Here is an 18,871-nt window from a genome sequence, read left to right as displayed (position 1 = left end):
GATGTCAAGAAGGGTCTGAGAATGGAATACTTAGTCAAATAGATTTAATAACATTTTTAGAATTATTACATTATACAAGGCATAAAGCTTAAGTTACAAGGCATTAACAAGCATTAGTCTAGGCATGGAGAGAGAGAGAGAGAGAGAGAGAGAGAGAGAGAGAAAACCAACCATAGCATGGCCCATAGCTCTGGGTGGAGAGAGGGAGAGAGAGAGACCATAGCATGACCAATGGCCCATAGCTCTGGGAGGAGAGAGAGAGAGACCGTAGCATGACCAATGGCCCATAGCTCTGGGAGGAGAGAGAGAGAGACCATAGCATGACCAATGGCCCATAGCTCTGGGAGGAGAGAGAGAGAGACCATAGCATGACCAATGGCCCATAGCTCTGGGAGGAGAGAGAGAGAGACCATAGCATGACCAATGGCCCATAGCTCTGGGAGGAGAGAGAGAGAGACCATAGCATGACCAATGGCCCATAGCTCTGGGAGGAGAGAGAGAGACCATAGCATGACCAATGGCCCATAGCTCTGGGTGGAGAGAGGGAGGAAGATTGAGAGTGTATCTCACCACAGCATGTCAAAAACATAGAGAAGAGACAATGAATCTGAGTGCCTTTTATAACATCAGAGCTGTTTGGATTCCAACTCGGGAGTTGTTGGCCAATTGTATTACTGTAAAAGTGAACATCCAATCAGATATCAGACCTACGGGATGTAAAGACAACAGGAACTTCACAGAGGTGTGACAGAATGAGGGATGTGGAGAGCATCACAGAGAAGGCTGAATTCCTGAGAAGACAAAACCTTTTCATATAGTGTAAAGAGTCACTTTAGGGGCTGGGCTGCCCTACAGCGGTGCCTGAGACAGCATTTTCCACCACCATTAACAAAACACAAAATGATGGAAGAATGGTGTCGCATCCCTCCAATAGAGTTCCAGACACTTGTAGAATCTATGCCAAGGCTCAATGCCCTATTTAGACACTTTATGTTGGTGTTTCCTTTATTTTGGCAGTTACCTGTACTTTGCCTCTAGGAGATTCCCTGTTGAAGCCCCACATGGTGAAGAGCCTCACCTGCTTCCTGGACAGGCTGTCCATCTCTCTGCATCCCTCCCTGGAGAAGTTTGAGAGCCAGCTGCTGCAGCATGTCAGCACGGACTGCCACAACACGGTAGGAACCATGTTACATGATCCGAGTGGAAATGATGCTACTCACATGGGGCACCGTTTGTTGTGATTGTTTACAATAATTCTTAGTTTTTCTGACGTACAGTGAGTAGATAGAGATGAGGAAAAAAGACTGTATAAAATAAATAATGCAAATAGTGAGCTATTCTGTATGTTCCAAAAAATTGTGAAGTTATTTTATTTTGCTCAGAGAGATTTTATTTAACAAGTAATAAAAAGAAATGCTAAAAAGATGGGGGTAAAAATTATTGGCACCCCTCTTTTCAATCCCTTATGAGGATGATGACATTGGGCCTTTTTCAAAATTGTTTTATGAGATTTGGGAGGGATCTTAGACCATTCCTCCAAACATAATATTTTCAGATCCTAGCTACAGATTCTACTAACCTGCTCTTGGCAGTACTGTATTCCTTCTTGATTCTGAGATTTCTATGTAACGTGTCTGCAGCCACGTGTAGAAGTAGATGACAACGCATCACACAGTGCAACCAAAACAAAGATCTACACACATGCAAGAGGCATTTCCCACTCAATACAAAACATGGATTGCCAATTACCTTCAATTTTTGCCCTTGAAAATTTGTCACAAACACAGTCCTTTTATAGCTACCAAAAGCAAATCAGGGCTTGTCTATTCTCTTCGTCTAAGGAGACGTAACCATGTTTGACAGGTGCAGCCATGCGCTCGCTATTCTGTGCGCAGTGCAGTTGTGTCGGTCCTATTTATATATCTGCTCTATCTTAAGTGACGTGCGGCAGAAAATTGCTAAATTGATATCATGATGCTGTCAGTCCCCTTTATCTCTGTCCCAGTGTTCAGCACGGCCTCTTCCCCCGCTGTTGAACCCTCCTGATGGAGAAGTATTGAGCCACGTGCAGTTTTGATAAGGCACGTCTCACCGTTATGTTTTATCAAGGGCTTCACTGTAGTATCTTGGCCATTAGAGGCTGTGCTAGTGTGTGTCAGGCTTTGGAATACACCCTCTGAGCAATATCGTGTCATGAACTTTGGATTGTTCAGAACATTGGCCTTTTGGTGCTGTGTTATTTGCATTTATTTGCAAATTGGCAATTATTGGCATAAACCTTCTAAAGATATGTGTTTGATAGGTGGTCATTCAATCTGTCATCCTCCTTCACACACAACTGTGACACAGGCAGACATTGTCATTGGTGCGCACACTGAAATGACAGTGGAATGTATGTCCTTTATGGATTACAAAAGCTAGTGCATCGATATGTTCATCGTTAGTGAGCACAACCTGGCTGTAACCTTCTAACTTCTAACACGGAGCAATTAAAGCGACATTTTACCTGAAGCTTTTCCACTTCATGAAGAAAGTGGTCCGTCAGTACAGTTTGAACCTGTGAACTTGAATACAGTGAGGGAGATTAAAAATCAAAGCTAGGAGGCCTATATTTTGCTCTGCTATTCATGTACTCATACATTGATAAGTTCTGACATTGCTCTCAGGTTTTTGTTATAAGTGCTTTGCGCTAGTGAATGCACCAATCTGCACTGTACAGAACAACCCATAACAAAAGACCCACTGGTACATGGATTTCTCATTAGTGTCTCATACGAAGCAAACTAACTATTGTTGTCGCTCGAGGGATGTTAACAAGGATGCCATTGGACAGGTGAGCGTGCATATATCCAGATTGATTGGACAATTGGGATTTGGGCGGCTCCGGGGTAGCCTTTTTTAAGATGATTATCTACAGTACCATGTCTTCTTGAAAAAGAATCTGGTGTCTACCAGGCTACACATGCTGGGCCTAGCTCACTTTGAAATGAAACACATCTCCGGTAGAGTAGAAGAGGCAGAACGGCTCAAATGAAAGGCTGTTGGACGAAAATACTTCCTTTTGCCTTTTGTGAGTTAGGAAGACCGGTGTGATGAAATGAATCACTTTTATTAAAAACAAATTATCTCCCTCAGCATTGATACCTTTTTGTTCCTTTATGGGTCTTCATAACTGGGTAATGTGGATTTTGTTAAAACAGTCAGATTGACTTCAGTTTGTGTTCTATTGTGAAACTTCATTGGGGCTGACGCCTCTCTCCGCACCTCATCTTGAGGAAGGTGATAATGCATGCAGCATCGAGGGTGACGGCAGACTTTAATTAGCGATTGTGCGCGTACATACCTGTGTGCGTATGTATGTACGGGTGTGTGACCTTTTTGAGAAGTGCAACTCCTTGTGCTAGATTGAGATCATCCAGCTATCTGGGAGGTGATGCTGACACCGTACCTGCTGCATCAGCCTCAAGTGCTCAGTGAAAGGCAGACTAAAGCACAAATGGAGAATGGTGGATGTGAAGGAAGAGAAGAGTATTTGTTTTCTCTTTCCAAAATGTCTCCCTTTACAGTTCTTAAATACATTGTATTGAGAACAAAACAACATTGAAAATGCACATTTTCACTTGGCATACAGTATAAAGGCCTTGTGGATCTGTTTTTTAGGTCTTCTGTAGCTACTGTAGATGTCATGGCTTTGTTGTAGTGCAATTAGAATGCCAACACTTGCCTAACTGCTATCTCGACAGGCTATTTTGTCTATACATTCTGCAGCTTGAGCCATCCAGAATCCATAGAACTCGGTGGCTCTTACAACCCTCTGTGATAAGGTAGGGTAGAGAGTCGATCAAAGTGTTCTCTCTATTTGGTCCTCCTGCACATAGGCCCCAGGCTTGGGGACACTTAAACTGTATTTGTCTAATCTACCCCAAGATGCTTTCACAGCCAGCGGAGCTCCTAGACCTAGAACAATAAATCAGGCCAGGCCCATTGTCTCAGTCAGGACCCATGATGTTTGTATCCAATGTCTTGGCGAGTGATCAAAGGACTGAAATGGGAGCAGGAGAAAAAAGAAGCAAGAGGACAAACACCGTGCCGCAGGCAAAACTGCATGCCCCGAGGCAAATCTCATCAATTGCGGGAAGCAAAGCAAAAACTCAGTTTTTCATTTCCAGAATAAAAGGAAACACGCTCAAAGTAGGACTGCCCCTGCTGTTTGTGTGCCAAAGAAAAAGCCCAAAGGAAAACGTCACTCAGAAACGTTTTCTTTTTTTTGCCCTGGGAAATGCTTGGACGGGTTAGGGTACGGTACACCTCTACATATGCCAACTGACTCCTGCTATCCTTAATCATTACAACTTCCAAAGCAGATTATAGAACGAGCAGTGTGATTGAATACAGTAGGCCTGCCTGTATTGGATACAGTAGGCCTGCCTGTATTGGACGTTTACAGTGCCTTGCGAAAGTATTCGGCCCCCTTGAACTTTGCGACCTTTTGCCACATTTCAGGCTTCAAACATAAAGATATAAAACTGTATTTTTTTGTGAAGAATCAACAACAAGTGGGACACAATCATGAAGTGGAACGACATTTATTGGATATTTCAAACTTTTTTAACAAATCAAAAACTGAAAAATTGGAAAATTATTCAGCCCCCTTAAGTTAATACTTTGTAGCGCCACCTTTTGATGCGATTACAGCTGTAAGTCGCTTGGGGTATGTCTCTATCAGTTTTGCACATCGAGAGACTGAATTATTTTCCCATTCCTCCTTGCAAAACAGCTCGAGCTCAGTGAGGTTGGATGGAGAGCATTTGTGAACAGCAGTTTTCAGTTTTTTCCACAGATTCTCAATTGGATTCAGGTCTGGACTTTGACTTGGCCATTCTAACACCTGGATATGTTTATTTTTGAACCATTCCATTGTAGATTTTGCTTATGTTTTGGATCATTGTCTTGTTGGAAGACAAATCCTTGTCCCAGTCTCAGGTCTTTTGCAGACTCCATCAGGTTTTCTTCCAGAATGGTCCTGTATTTGGCTCCATCCATCTTCCCATCAATTTTAACCATCTTCCCTGTCCCTGCTGAAGAAAAGCAGGCCCAAACCATGATGCTGCCACCACCATGTTTGACAGTGGGGATGGTGTGTTCAGGATGATGAGCTGTGTTGCTTTTACGCCAAACATAACGTTTTGCATTGTTGCCAAAAAGTTCAATTTTGGTTTCATCTGACCAGAGCACTTTCTTCCACATGTTTGGTGTGTCTCCCAGGTGGCTTGTGGCAAACTTTAAACGACACTTTTTATGGATATCTTTAAGAAATGGCTTTCTTCTTGCCACTCTTCCATAAAGGCCAGATTTGTGTAATATATGACTGATTGTTGTCCTATGGACAGAGTCTCCCACCTCAGCTGTAGATCTCTGCAGTTCATCCAGAGTGATCATGGGCCTCTTGGCTGCATCTCTGATCAGTCTTCTCCTAGTATGATCTGAAAGTTTAGAGGGACGGCCAGGTCTTGGTAGATTTGCAGTGGTCTGATACTCCTTCCATTTCAATATTATCGCTTGCACAGTGCTCCTTGGGATGTTTAAAGCTTGGGAAATCTTTTTGTATCCAAATCCGGCTTTAAACTTCTTCACAACAGTATCTCGGACCTGCCTGGTGTGTTCCTTGTTCTTAATGATGCTCTCTGCGCTTTTAACGGACCTCTGAGACTATCACAGTGCAGGTGCATTTATACGGAGACTTGATTACACACAGGTAGATTGTATTTATCATCATTAGTCATTTAGGTCAACATTGGATCATTCAGAGATCCTCACTGAACTTCTGGAGAGAGTTTGCTGCACTGAAAGTAAAGGGGCTGAATAATTTTGCACGCCCAATTTTTCAGTTTTTGATATGTTAAAAAAGTTTGAAATATCCAATAAATGTTGTTCCACTTCATGATTGTGTCCCACTTGTTGTTGATTCTTCACAAAAAAATACAGTTTTATATGTTTATGTTTGAAGCCTGAAATGTGGCAAAAGGTCGCAAAGTTCAAGGGGGCCGAATACTTTCTCAAGGCACTGTATATAGCCTATCTCCCCTCGCTATCTCTCTCCAGAAGAATAACAAAAATATTACTCCCCAAATATTCAATAAGAAGAATACCTTATTGTCCATTAACTTACAGAGAACAGAAACGTATCTTCATGCTCACAACCCAAACACCTGAGATAGACACACACACACCGTAGCGGTTTGAAGTAATTGGTCAGCCACAGTGCAGCGCACCCAGAGCAATTGTAGCAAGTGCCTTGCTCAATGAATAATACCCGTAAAACTCTTTGTTTGCCAGCTCACTCCGCACCTATTTTTTTTTCAGTCTGAACTGGGATTCAAACCGACGATCCCTTCCTTTGCTGGCCCACGTCTCTAATGGCTAGGCTACCTGCCACCCCCATACAAAGTCTCTGAACCTACTGTTTATTATTTCATTATTATAGCTCTTCCTTCCTCTGGGTTCTATGATGATATTGATGATGATTGAAACCTTTATTGCACCGAAGAGTATTTGTTTTACACAACATGAGCATTGGAGAAAAAAAAGACATGCAAAGGGAAGACCTGAGTGTTCTAGGAAACATCTGAACCTTATAATAACCTTCTAATAATGTGCTGAGGTTAGCATTAGAGGTGTCCAGATTCAGCATTCTGTATCAACATCTATAATGCAGAATACTCAAATCTATAATGGCATCTGAACCTATGTGGGACATTCTGGGAACCGGCTCTTTTTAATCATCTTCAAGCGTGTGTTGTCTCACTTTAGCAGTCAAAACAAATGAGCATCAGGGAAGCGGCGTGAGTGGGCGCCATTGACCGAACCCTCCTGGCCAGGAGTGTGATCAATAGGCATTACCACCTCCTAAAAGATTTCCTTATGTTAATATGTTCTCTTGCCAGTGATTTTAGTGTCTAGTCAAGTGGAGTCGTCAGGGAACACTCAATGCTGTCCATCTCAAGTGACCTTTAACCCTATGGGCTCTGGTCAAAAGTAGTGCACTAAATCAGGGAATCGGGTACCTCCTGAAACCCCAACCACCCTAACTAAAGCAGTATACTCTGGTGAAAAGGGCAGCAACAAAAAAGTGGGATCATTTTATAAGCTGGCTATATTGGTCGACTTGTGACACAATATTTTCTGATAGTGAATCGTGGGCTGCGTTTTCACCAGGAGGGCAATGTGATTCATCAGCAGAAGCGATATGCCAGTTAAAATGTGTTAAGGAGCAGAGGAGTGGGAGGATGACAAAAGCATGCTAATTATGGTTCAACTGTGTTTCCTGGGAAGGATGACTCACCTCGGTTTGAGGAAGCTAACGTCCACAGCTTGGGCATCTCCCTCCACCGCCACACGTACACACACACACGCCACACACACACATATGGTAGCATGTTTTGCGCTCACATACAAACATGCTAGCATACGTGCGCACAAGCTAGGATGCGCATACACAAACATGCTAACATGCTCGCACACACACACACACTAGCTCAAACACCCAGGATAGCATGCTCACAGACACATACATGCTAGCACATGCTAGCATGTGTTTGTATATGCACACGCACAGACAGAGAAACACCAAACGACCCCTCTAATGGGCTTGTCTTGTTGGCACTGACAGAGTTCTCATATCTTTAAGATTAGTATAAAAATAAAACATTTTGAAAATAATTAGCCTTTAAGTCCCTATTTAGCTGATTTTACAATTCAGATTAATTTAGTTGTTTCAGAGAGGGTCCCCCATGTTTCAGATGAATGCTCTGAGACTTAACCCCTTATTGAGATTGCACTAATATGGATTTTATTCAGGGTTGACTCAGCCCTTTCAGCCCAACTTGTTATGTCACATGCCTTCATAGTGTTATAACACTATACATTGCAGCTTGCTGAACTTTAATATTAATCACAGTTTGATATTAATCACAGTTTGTAATTAATCACAGTTTGTAATTAATCACAGTTTGTATTTGCTGAATTTTGCACTTGACATCAAATTAATCTCTGTGCCAAAATATAAAGGCATGATTTAGGGGTGACATAAGCCTGTATGAATGGTTATGACTGGTATTATGTCATGTTATTAAATCCTCTGTACTCCAGACGCTGGACCTACTTTATAGTCTCATTCTGTCTGACTGACTAAACCCCCCGACTCAACCAATCAAATAACTTGCACACTTACTTCATCTGCAGCATCAGAACACAAATAACCTTCAAAAACCAATTTATTCTCCTTAAGGATCCCATTTAATTTGTTCAAAATGAACAGCACAAGACACTGCACACTGCATGCTCTCTCCCTTGTTTAAATTACCTTACTTTCTAGTCAGTTCCATGTTATTCAACTGACAGTTCTTTCTGTAAAAGTACATTTTGCTTACCAAATATTTCAATTTTTGCCAAGCCAGTACATTGTACAAATTGAAGATTCTGCACTGGCAATAAGTAACAGCCTTGGTCTCCTTTTGAAATACCGGGTTGAAACAGGCTAGTAATATTCGAGATGTATGTTCAAATCCTGGATTTGTTTTTAATTGTAATGTAAATGTAAATATTGAAACCCTGAGAAAGAAAGTGCTAATATGCCCCAAGCCTCATCCCAAGGTGGGTCTGAGGTGTTACCTTAATGTGCTCCACTACAGCACTCAGCATTAATGTATAGCTTGCACTTTCTTTCCTTTTTTGTCCTGTGAAGAGATAAGATATCTTATTCTAATATAATTGTCTTTGACTTGTAGGAGGGGGTTTATTTCTCTCACTGATTTCTAAGGAGCATTAAGAACCTATGTATTTTGCAGAGAAAAAGCATTTATTCTCGTGGCCCCCAAGGCCATGTCTATTAAGGCATCATTTTCTTACTCAGCCATTGAAAAAGCTGGAATGTAGAAGAGTTCATTTTCTCCTCGTCTGAACTCCTGACTGAACAGAATGTTCTGGTTTCTCTGAACAACTCCCACACTGGGCTACTGCACGAATTGGAAGCTAAAAAAACAACAACAACCCTACTCTCTCGCAACCAACTACTTTGTTTACTCTGTTAACAAAGCATGGCAATAAATTGCCTCCTAATATGCACAGATGAGACTCTCTTTTTTTAAACAAACTGTAATTCTGGTAGTTTAAATAACTAAGACGTTTGCGCTGTCACAGCGGCTTGATCCACTGTGCTCACGTGTCTACGACTAGTCTACCACGCTGTACGCACGCATGGTAGCATGATGAGACCGGGTCACAATTTCTACCACCACTGTTAACAAAGGTGGTGACTCTCAGAGAGCGAGCGACAGAGAGAGACCCATGGACATCTCCCGTGGATGGCCAGTTAAAGGGGAAATTCACTTTTTTCAGTAGTCCACTGTTGATAAAGTCACATGTCAGTAATATTTTCAAGATATTGGACTTTCATGAAGCAACATGTCACGGGTTACATCATAATGATGATCAAGTTTTTTTTTGTTTTTCTTTACAGATGAGACATAAAATCTGTCTAGTGGGGTGAGAGCGAGAGGAGCTGCAGGATGTCCTGAGCTCTAGCTCGTCTGTGCCCCACGCTATGCGCTCATCACTCGGACGACTCCCCTCTTCTGTGACAGAGGAAATGGAGTATAATTTAACTTAGGGACCATTTAATTGTTCCCTGTAAGCTTCTTAGCTTTAAAATATTGACATTTTAGGATGGGAAAACAAATCTGTGATGGCAGCAGCCAGAGGATAGACAGAGTTGGAGGGAGGAAGGGATATAGGAGAAAGAAAGCGTGTCAGATGGAGTGGGAGAGGTGGATAGACAGATATGAGAGAAGGGTGCGTGTGGAAGGGGCGACAAGAGAGGGGATGGGTTTTAACAGATGTTGCCTGTTAGAAGCTTCAGACAGCACTTTCTCTCCCTCAATCACTTCATTACAGTCCTGTCCTAGATAAAACGGTGCCATCTCCTGTCATCTCCTCACACTGGAGATGTTGAAAGAGTGTGCGAACAGATAGATTCCAGAGAAGGCATAATCATAATTGTAATCTAAATGTAGCTGAAAGCAATCATTTGTGGGGTTCTTGTAACACTTATACTGCCAGCCGCCACTCTGTTGTCAGAAGGAACTTAGAGGCAATGATTTTTTTAAATCATCACAGTGTTGAGTTGCCTCCAGCATAGAAAGAATAAGAATTGTAATTAGAATGAAGGCTGTTTTTGTTTGTCTCTCTCTGCATTATATTCTTGTCATGGTTGTCATACTCAAACTGTATGCTATGTTTGTGATGAGGACTGTTGGTAATTGTATTTGACTGAAAAAGGTTATGGATATTTAGAGGATGGAGCCTGTTGTTTTAACAAAGGCCATGGCTGTGAATGCAGAGTTTTCACCGCCCCCCCCCTCTATGGAATCCTCTTTCTCCACGGGTTGTTTTAGGCACACACTTCTTTCTACGTCGCTGCTGTTCACACTCCACCTCTCTTCACGTTTCTCTCTTTATTTACCCTCTTCTGAACCATGATGATGTAGCCTGTGGACACGTTCGACATTGCAGCCGACTTTAAAGGCGAGTCGAGGCTGACTGCTCTACAAATCACCTTGCATCAAAAATAACGATTATTTGTAGATCAGTCAGTCAGCCACAATTTACCCATGATGCATCACAGTGTTGATGCTTTCGAACCCAGCCTATGTCTGCCTCATTTTTCTGCACAGCTAAACATTCGAGGCCATTATGAAGGCTAAAACCTTCTCTATCTGTAGTAATGGATATTTGCAGTTGCACAAGCAGGATGCAGTCCCTACACATTGCACTGGAGCAAAAACAATCTGCGTTTTGGCAGATTTTTGTATTTGCTGCCATATCGTAGCCACTAGCCAGAGACGCTAATGAATATCACTACTACTTTGACTGTCTGTCTGCCTTCTGCATAGCCAATGTTTGCAAAGAAAAAATACATTTTCAATCGCTAATTAGACAGCGTGTCTGTGTCTTGCTCGTGTTTGATATGCTGCCTAGATGGCTGCATGTAATTCACGACTTGAGTTTTGCATTGGGGGCGGGAAAAACATTAATCATGTTTTGTGTACAACATGTAAATAGCTGCATGTAGCCTAACTCCTCTCCTGAGAATAAGAACATGAAATCGCACTTATGCTTAATAGCCTACTGAGGCATGGAATGCCATAGTTAGTTAGAACATGGACTTGTAGTTTGTAGGCTGTAGTACAACATGAAGTTTGTAGGCTGCACCAGACAAAGGCGTTCATTGCCTTTCAAGGAGGGGGAAGCAGCAGCGGAGCACAGAGCAGCAGCTACATAGGCAGTGGAGGTGGGCACCAGCTATATCAACAAAATACAAATCCTGCACATGCGCACCAATCTCATTATCTTTAGCCACGGAAAATCGGTTTTCCAGAGAATCTGGAACTGCAGCCACTTGTAAGATTTTTAATGCCTAAAGACATAAGATTTAGGTGTAGAAGAATCGTATGTGACATTTTATGGGCGTTCTCTTTCAAACAGGCAATGGCCCAGAAAACGACTGCCTCTGTGCCTCGTACTGTGGCTGTCTCATAGGCCCGAGCTAGGCACAGTGAGCCAGTGTATATTCAGGGAAAGGGGATACCTAGTCAGTTGCACAACTGAATGCATTCAACTAAAATGTGTCTGAATCAGAGAGTTACGGGGTCGGCTGCCTTAATCAACGTCAACACCAGGGGAGCAGTTTTTGGGGGTTAATTGCCTTGCAGATAGGCAGATTTTCCACCTTGCCTGCTTGGGGATTTGAACCAGTGACCTTTTGGTTACTGGCCCAACACTCTTAACCTCTAGGCTACCTGCCACATCAGCCTCATTATACAGTATATTTACAAAGTATGTGGACACCCCTTCAAATGAGTAGATTTGTCGATTTCAGCCACACCTGTTGCTGACAGATGTATAGAATTGAGCGCACTGCCATGCAATCTCCATAGACAAGCATTGGTAGTAGAATGGCCTTACTGAAGAGTGTGGTGACCGTATAAGCCACACAAGCTCAAAGAATGGGACCGCCAATTGCTGAAGGCCGTTATTCTCATTGAAAGCAAGTCGAAGAAGCGGTAGATCTGTTACTAAGTTTCATATTTGCGTCTTTTACTTTCAGGATTGTACACCAGCTTCAAACAACTGAAAATGCAATATTTTTGGTTATGGAAAGACACTATATAACCAACAGTATCTTTACATAGCTGAAAATGCAATATTTTTGGTTATGAGAATAACGGCCTTCAGTATTTTCAATGAGAATAACGGCTTTCAACAATCGTCAGTCCTGTTCTGTGAGCTTGTGTGGCCTACACGGTCACGGAGCGCTTCAGTAAGGCCATTCTACTGCCAATGCCTGTCTATGGAGATTGAAGGGGTGTCCATAATACACTACATAGCCAAAAGCATGTGGACACCCCTTCAATATCCCTAGACTAACATTGACAGTAGAATGGCCTTACTGGAGAGCTCAGAGACTTTCAACGTGGCACCATCATAGGATGCCACCTTTCCAACGAGTCAGTTCGGGAAATTTCTGCCCTCCTAGAACTGCCCTGGTCAACTGTAAGTGCTGTTATTGTGAAGTGGAAATGTCTAGGAGCAACAGCGGCTCAGCTACGAAGTGGTAGGCCACACAAGCTCACAGAATGGGACTGCCGAGTGCTGAAGTGTGTAGTGAGTGAAAATTGTCTGTCCTCGGTTGCAGTGGAAACGTGTTCTCTGGAGTGATGAATCACGCTTCACCATCTGGCAGTCCGACGGACTAATCTGGGTTTGGCGGATGCCAGGAGAACGCTACCTGCCCAAACTGTAAAGTTTGGCGGAGGAGGAATAATGGTCTGGGGTTGTTTTTCATGGTTCAGGCTAGGCTAGACCTATTAGAAATCTTAATGCTACAGCATACAATGACATTCTAGTAATTTTTGTGCTTTCAGCCAGACCTCACTAATGCTCTTGTGGCTGAATGGAAGAAAGTCCCCACAGCTATGTTCCAACATCTAGTGGAAATAATTCCCAGGAGAGTGGAGGCTGTTATAGCAGCAACAGGGGGACCAACTCCTTATTAATGCCCATGATTTTGGAATGGGATGTTCGACGAGCAGGTTTCCACATACTTTTGGTCATGTAGTGTATCTCACAACTTTCCAGGGTTTGTGCCTCGGGTCTCTTTACTGAGATGACCCTCGAAAGGCCCTCCTAGAACTCCTAGAACGGATCTAAATGGGAATGTTTCAGATGTTAAACAAAATTTCCCCATTGAGTATAAACAAGCCCCGACTACTGTATCTTCCCCGGCCACTTGAGAGAGATGGACTCGAGAGATGTTTACTGTTGCTGCGAAGAGAGCAGGAGAGAGGGAGAGAGAGGGGGATAGAGAGAGTAGGAGAGGTGGAGTGAGGAAGATTGAGAGAATGATGAGGATACGTGGGCTGCACGCTCTGCAGCTGTATATAATACTGATGCTCAATTGATATGCTAATTGGATTGGGAAGGTGTGGGTGGATATGGAGACAGTTTAGGCAGAGAGAGAGAGAGGCAATGAGAAAGATAGAGGGAGGCAGAAGCTGGAGAGGCAGGTAGTAACACAGGAGCAGAAGTTAGGCCCAGAATAGAGGGTTAGAGAGTTTACAGTCAATCATCTCGCTCACTGCTCTCTCTGAGTTACTTAGCAGCTGCAAGTGCCACGCTGCAGCGCAAACTCCCAAAACAGCTGACAACCAATCCGCCCGTTGATTGACTTTGTTTGTTAAACACATTGACTTCTTCATTCGCATTTACATTTTTCATTTCATACGGTAGCTTGTAATGACAGTTTATCTGTGATTGATTGTCACGTTATTAGAGCGAGCGAAAAATAAAATGCAAAAAAAGAACCATTGGTTCCCCAGATGTTTGATTTGAAATAATTATTGGCTGATTAATTAGTTACAATTTGCGTAATCACAGCATTAGTATGAACCATTGCTATTATTATGATAATGTATACGCTGTAACAGGGCCGCAAGAAAGCAATTAAAAAATGTATGCTATTGTATGCCTTTGTGCACAGTGTAATCATCTTCTTTTCTGTTTGCCGTTTCCATTGTCACAGCTTTCTCCTCCTATTATATGCAAAGGGTCCACTCCTTTAAACATGTATGGGGCTCTCGTCTTTCCCCTTCTCCACTAAGAGGCTGAGCAGCAGATGAAATGAGCAGACAGAGTCAAAGTACTTGCAGAGCAGAGCAATAAGTGAGACCTCAGAGTGTGAGACTTTGTGAGACGGCTGAGAAGTCGGGCTGTGAGGGTGACGCCTCGTCATGTCTCATCACACGGGGACGGTGACAGTGTCCTGGGGTGGTACCAGGAGGAATGCTGTAGAGAGGGTTCTGTACACCTAAAAATACATTTGTACTGTCTGTGAGCACTGTTTTATAGCCTAGTTGTATCCAACTTTTATAGTTTAATGGCCTCAACTGTACAACCTGACAGATGTAAGTGTCATTTAAATCCCCATCTATGCTAGATCTTATTCATTATCTATACAACATGCAATTAGAGATTTTCTCACTCAAAGTGTGTGGGTGTGTGTCTGCTCACGTGTGTGGTTGAGGAGCTACCTTGGCTCAATACATCCTGATTGGATCTCTTCTTCTCTCCTGCAGAAACACTCGGGTCCGGAGAGCTCACCGGTGGTGGTCATCCAGGAGCGGAGGCTCCACGTGGGGGTCCACAACGGCTGGGGCTTCTTGGAGCGCCCCCAGGTGGTGGTGCTGGAGACAACCGAGGCCACCGATTGGAGCAGGGGACGTACCAAAGGGGGCACGTCCCGACAGGGCATACTGACCAGAGACTGGTGAGTGGAGTGGAGCCTCACTGGGTTGGTAGCGGTAGGCTACATCCTTGAGTGCAGGGTTTGGTACATTAACCCCGTCAACTGGGTTTGATCATGCAAGGTCAGCAATAGGTTCCGTACCCTTTTCCACTCTGATCAGCACTAAAACACACATAATCAGATTCCGACGGATGGCTTCAGCACGTCAAACCCTACAACAAGGGTTGTTACGACACCGTGGGTTTCTGTCACTTTCTGTTCATGTATTTGTAAGCGCATGGGTTTCCTGGGTCCTATTCACTTGGCATTATAAGGAAGAAAACGGACTGAAACAGGGAGGGACTACTAATTGAAATTTTCCAATTAGAAACACAGTATTTTTTGTCTTTCGTTGGAAAAAGTTTTGCTACAGTGTGCACTAATCAGTATGACCCTGCTACCATTGACATAGTGATAGTGGCCTCCTTGTGGTGCTGAACCCACAGTGTTGTGCTGGTGATGGAGTCACACTCTGGATTGACATTAGATGAGAGAGGATAAAACCAACACACACACTGTTTAGATCACTGATCACCAACCCTTGTGCAGGGCTTTGTTCCAGTCCAGCACCAACACACCGTATTCAACGATTCATCTCTTGACCAATGATCTATATACTGTATCGATAGACGGTAATAGACAAATTAATTACCAATCAAGATTTAGATGCTCACATACTACTTTGTATGACTGTGTGCTTGTATAAGGCCACATACCAACATATTAGAAATGGCAAGACACAATATTCAAATCAGCTTTCATGAGTTGGTTCAGTTATTAGTTTAGAATTAGTGAACGCACATCGAACAAAACAAATTCCATTCTAATTTGATGATCATGTGATATTCAAAGTAGGTGTTTGTGAGTGGTGTCATACAATTTACTCAACAAAAGGAAACTAAACATCAATTAATCTCATATTGCTTATAATAAAGCTGTTTGTCTGATGCCACCACATTTATAGCAACTATGTGGGCGTGTCAAGTATGCCCCCCCCATCAGATAAAGTGGCCTCCCTGTTTCTATCACCTCCTTGTCTATATCCCAAATGGCATCCTATTCCCTATATAGTGCACTACTCTTGACTAATTCGCATAGGGCTCTGTTGAAAAGTAGTGGACTACAGGGAATAGGGTGCCATTTGGGCTGCACCCCATACATAATAAACCATAATAATCATAATGACACTACATTATCCGACGCTACCGCCGTTTGTGTTTTAGTTCCTTTTATAAAGAGGTAGGTAGAACTCTCTTGTTCCCCCCTTGCTGGTCACACAGAATTTGAAAGCACTGTTATGAATAGCACAGCGTAGGCCGTAATTATTCTGGAGATTTTTTTTTTTGTCGTCGTTTCGCCGAAGCCAATGCTCACACACACACACAGGGCTGCTCGTGGGCCCAGTTCAAAGCAACGCCTGTTCCAGTCTCCTGGGGGGGTTCTGCCTCCGGAGAGTAGCGCAACTCTGCTGACCTTCACAACATTTCCTCACTTCGTCAATATGCTGGCAGTCAGGGCTGTATACAAACTGTGAATGATGAAAATGTAAATAGTATGAAGGCGAGGATCACATGGGGCCAGTAACACAATGGCGCATGCAGTGGGCACCGCTCTACATCATTGTCATCCGCAGTGATTTTCCTTTTCTAAGAAGAAATGACGCCACTTCACTTTAATACAGTTGTTAGAACAATTGCAAGGATGTAGTTGGCACAACGCTCAGTGGAACAGTCCATCGTTTACTTTTGGTAGAGCCATTGTTTGACCTTCAGTCTGAACGATGATTACTTTAGTTATTTAACTTTCTTTTTTATGATGATTCTAGCAGTGGTTGAAAGAAGACTTATCGATTTTAACAAACTACATCAAATAGAAACTTTTCAATTGACAAGTGACTGTTGCAGCTATTTCTGTGCCACTACTCTCAGAATAGTTACAATACTGTTGTGTAGTGGATTCTTGGGCAATTTGGATACCTTTCTGTAGTTTGAGGTGCTGGTTCGGAGTAAGACTGATTTTGTATTTAGTGTGTAAAATAGGGGTCTTCAACTTTTTTTTTTTTGCTGCTTATCCAGGGACCCCCATTATATGTTAGCAAAAAATGTATTTTCACATCTTGGTATTATCATCAGGTGAATGATAATGGCAATAACAATTTTAAAATTAATAGTTTTGGTAGATACTTTTTCATTATTTTGACCTCCCCACATTATAATTGGAAGAGGAAGTGTAAACTCTAGCATAGCCTATTAGCTAGAATGGTAATTCCAAACACATTTGAGCTAATAGCAGCTGTCTAGCTGGTTAAACAAAGGTTATAGATGTGTTTTGGCAAAAATGTATTTCCAAGTCAAGAAACCTTGCCAGCGGCACTTGCCACGACTGGTACTTGCTTTTGCTTATTCAACGTCTATGTCAGATACTCCAGTGAGCGTAATTAGCTCAGTATTAGGAGTTGAGAAATACAGTTGACATAATTCTAAATAATTCTACTATAGGTACACTACCAGTCAAAAGTTTGAACACCTACTCATTCAAGGGGTTTTCTTTATTATACTATTTTCTACATTGTAGAATAATAGTGAAGACATCCAAAAAGTGTTCAACAAATGTATTATTCAAATAGCCACCCTTTTGCCTCGATGACAGCTTTGCACACTCTTGGCATTCTTTCAACCAGCTTCACCTGGAATGTTTTTCCAACAGTCTTGAAGGAGTTCCCACATATGCCGAGCACTTGTTGCCTGCTCTTCCTTCCGTCTACTCATCCTAAACCATCTCAATTTGGTTGAGGTCGGAGGATTGTGGAGGTCAGGTCATCTGATGCAGCACTCCATCACTCTCCTTCTTGTTCAAATAGCCCTTACTCAGCCTGGAGGTGTGTTGGGTCATTGTCCTGTTTAAAAACACATGATAAGCCCAAATCAGATAGGATGGTGTATTGCTGCAGAATACTGTGGTAGCCATGCTGGTAAAGTGTGCCTTGAATTTTAAATAAATCACAGACAGTGTCACCAGCAAAGCCCCCCCACAACATAACACCTCCTCCATGCTTTACGGTGGGAAATACACATGCAGAGATAATCCGTTCACCAGCACCGCGTCTCACAAAGACACAGCGGTTGGAACCAAAAATCTCCAATTTGGACTCCAGACCAAAGGACAAATTTCCACTGGTCTAATGTCCATTGGTCGTATTTCTTGGCCCAAGTAAGTCTCTTCTTTCTTTGCAGCAATTCGACCATGAAGGTCTGATCCACACAGTCTCCCCTGAACAGTTGATGTTGAGATGTGTCTGTAACTTGAACTCTGCGAATAATTTATTTGGGTTGCAATTTCTGAGGCTGGTAACTCTCTGAAGCAGAGGAACCTCTGCGTCTCCCTTTCCTGTGGCGGTCCACATGAGAGCCAGTTTCATCATAGCGCTTGATGGTTTTTGCGATTGCACTTGAAGAAACGTTCAGTTCTTGACATTTTCCGTGTTGACTGACCTTCCATGTGTTAAAGTAATGATGGACTGTCATTTCTCTTTGCTTATTTGAGTTGTTCTTCTTAGCCCTATTTGGTAAAAAAATACCATCTTCTGTAGCCCCCCCCCCCCCCCCAACGATTGTCTCAAACACATTAAGAAGGAAAGAAATTCCACAAATTAACTTTTTAGAAGGCACACCAGTTAATTGAAATGCATTCCAGGTGACTACCTCATGAAGCTGGTTGAGAGGATGCCAAGAGTGTGCAAAGCTGTCATCAAGGCAAATAGCTATTTGAATATATTTTGATTTATTTAACACTTTATTTGGTTACTACATAATTCCATATGTGTTATTTCATAGTTTTGATGTCTTCACTGTTATTCTACAATGTAGAAAATAGTAAAAATAAAGTAAAACTCTGGAAAGAGTAGGTGTGTCCAAACGTCTGACTGGTACGGTATGTCATGAATCGCAAATAAATTGAAAAAATCCAGATATG

General features: G+C 42.6%; 1 protein-coding gene across 2 annotated transcripts in view; it reads left to right on the top strand.

Annotated features, from left to right (window-relative positions):
- Positions 1–18,871, top strand: part of nphp4 (nephronophthisis 4) — a 218,076-nt gene that overhangs the window by 63,965 nt on the left and 135,240 nt on the right. For both annotated transcript variants that reach the window (XM_046365548.1, XM_046365547.1), the window contains exons 6-7: positions 1,039–1,175; positions 14,691–14,881. In XM_046365548.1, the coding sequence (XP_046221504.1) occupies positions 1,039–1,175; positions 14,691–14,881 (328 nt within the window). The remainder of the gene's footprint in view (positions 1–1,038; positions 1,176–14,690; positions 14,882–18,871) is intronic.

The sequence above is a fragment of the Oncorhynchus gorbuscha genome, linkage group LG10, assembly GCF_021184085.1.
Source record: "Oncorhynchus gorbuscha isolate QuinsamMale2020 ecotype Even-year linkage group LG10, OgorEven_v1.0, whole genome shotgun sequence".
Taxonomy (NCBI): Eukaryota; Metazoa; Chordata; class Actinopteri; order Salmoniformes; family Salmonidae; genus Oncorhynchus; species Oncorhynchus gorbuscha.
The sequence above is the reverse complement of the archived record's forward strand: the minus strand, read 5'-3'. Positions and strand labels throughout refer to the sequence as shown.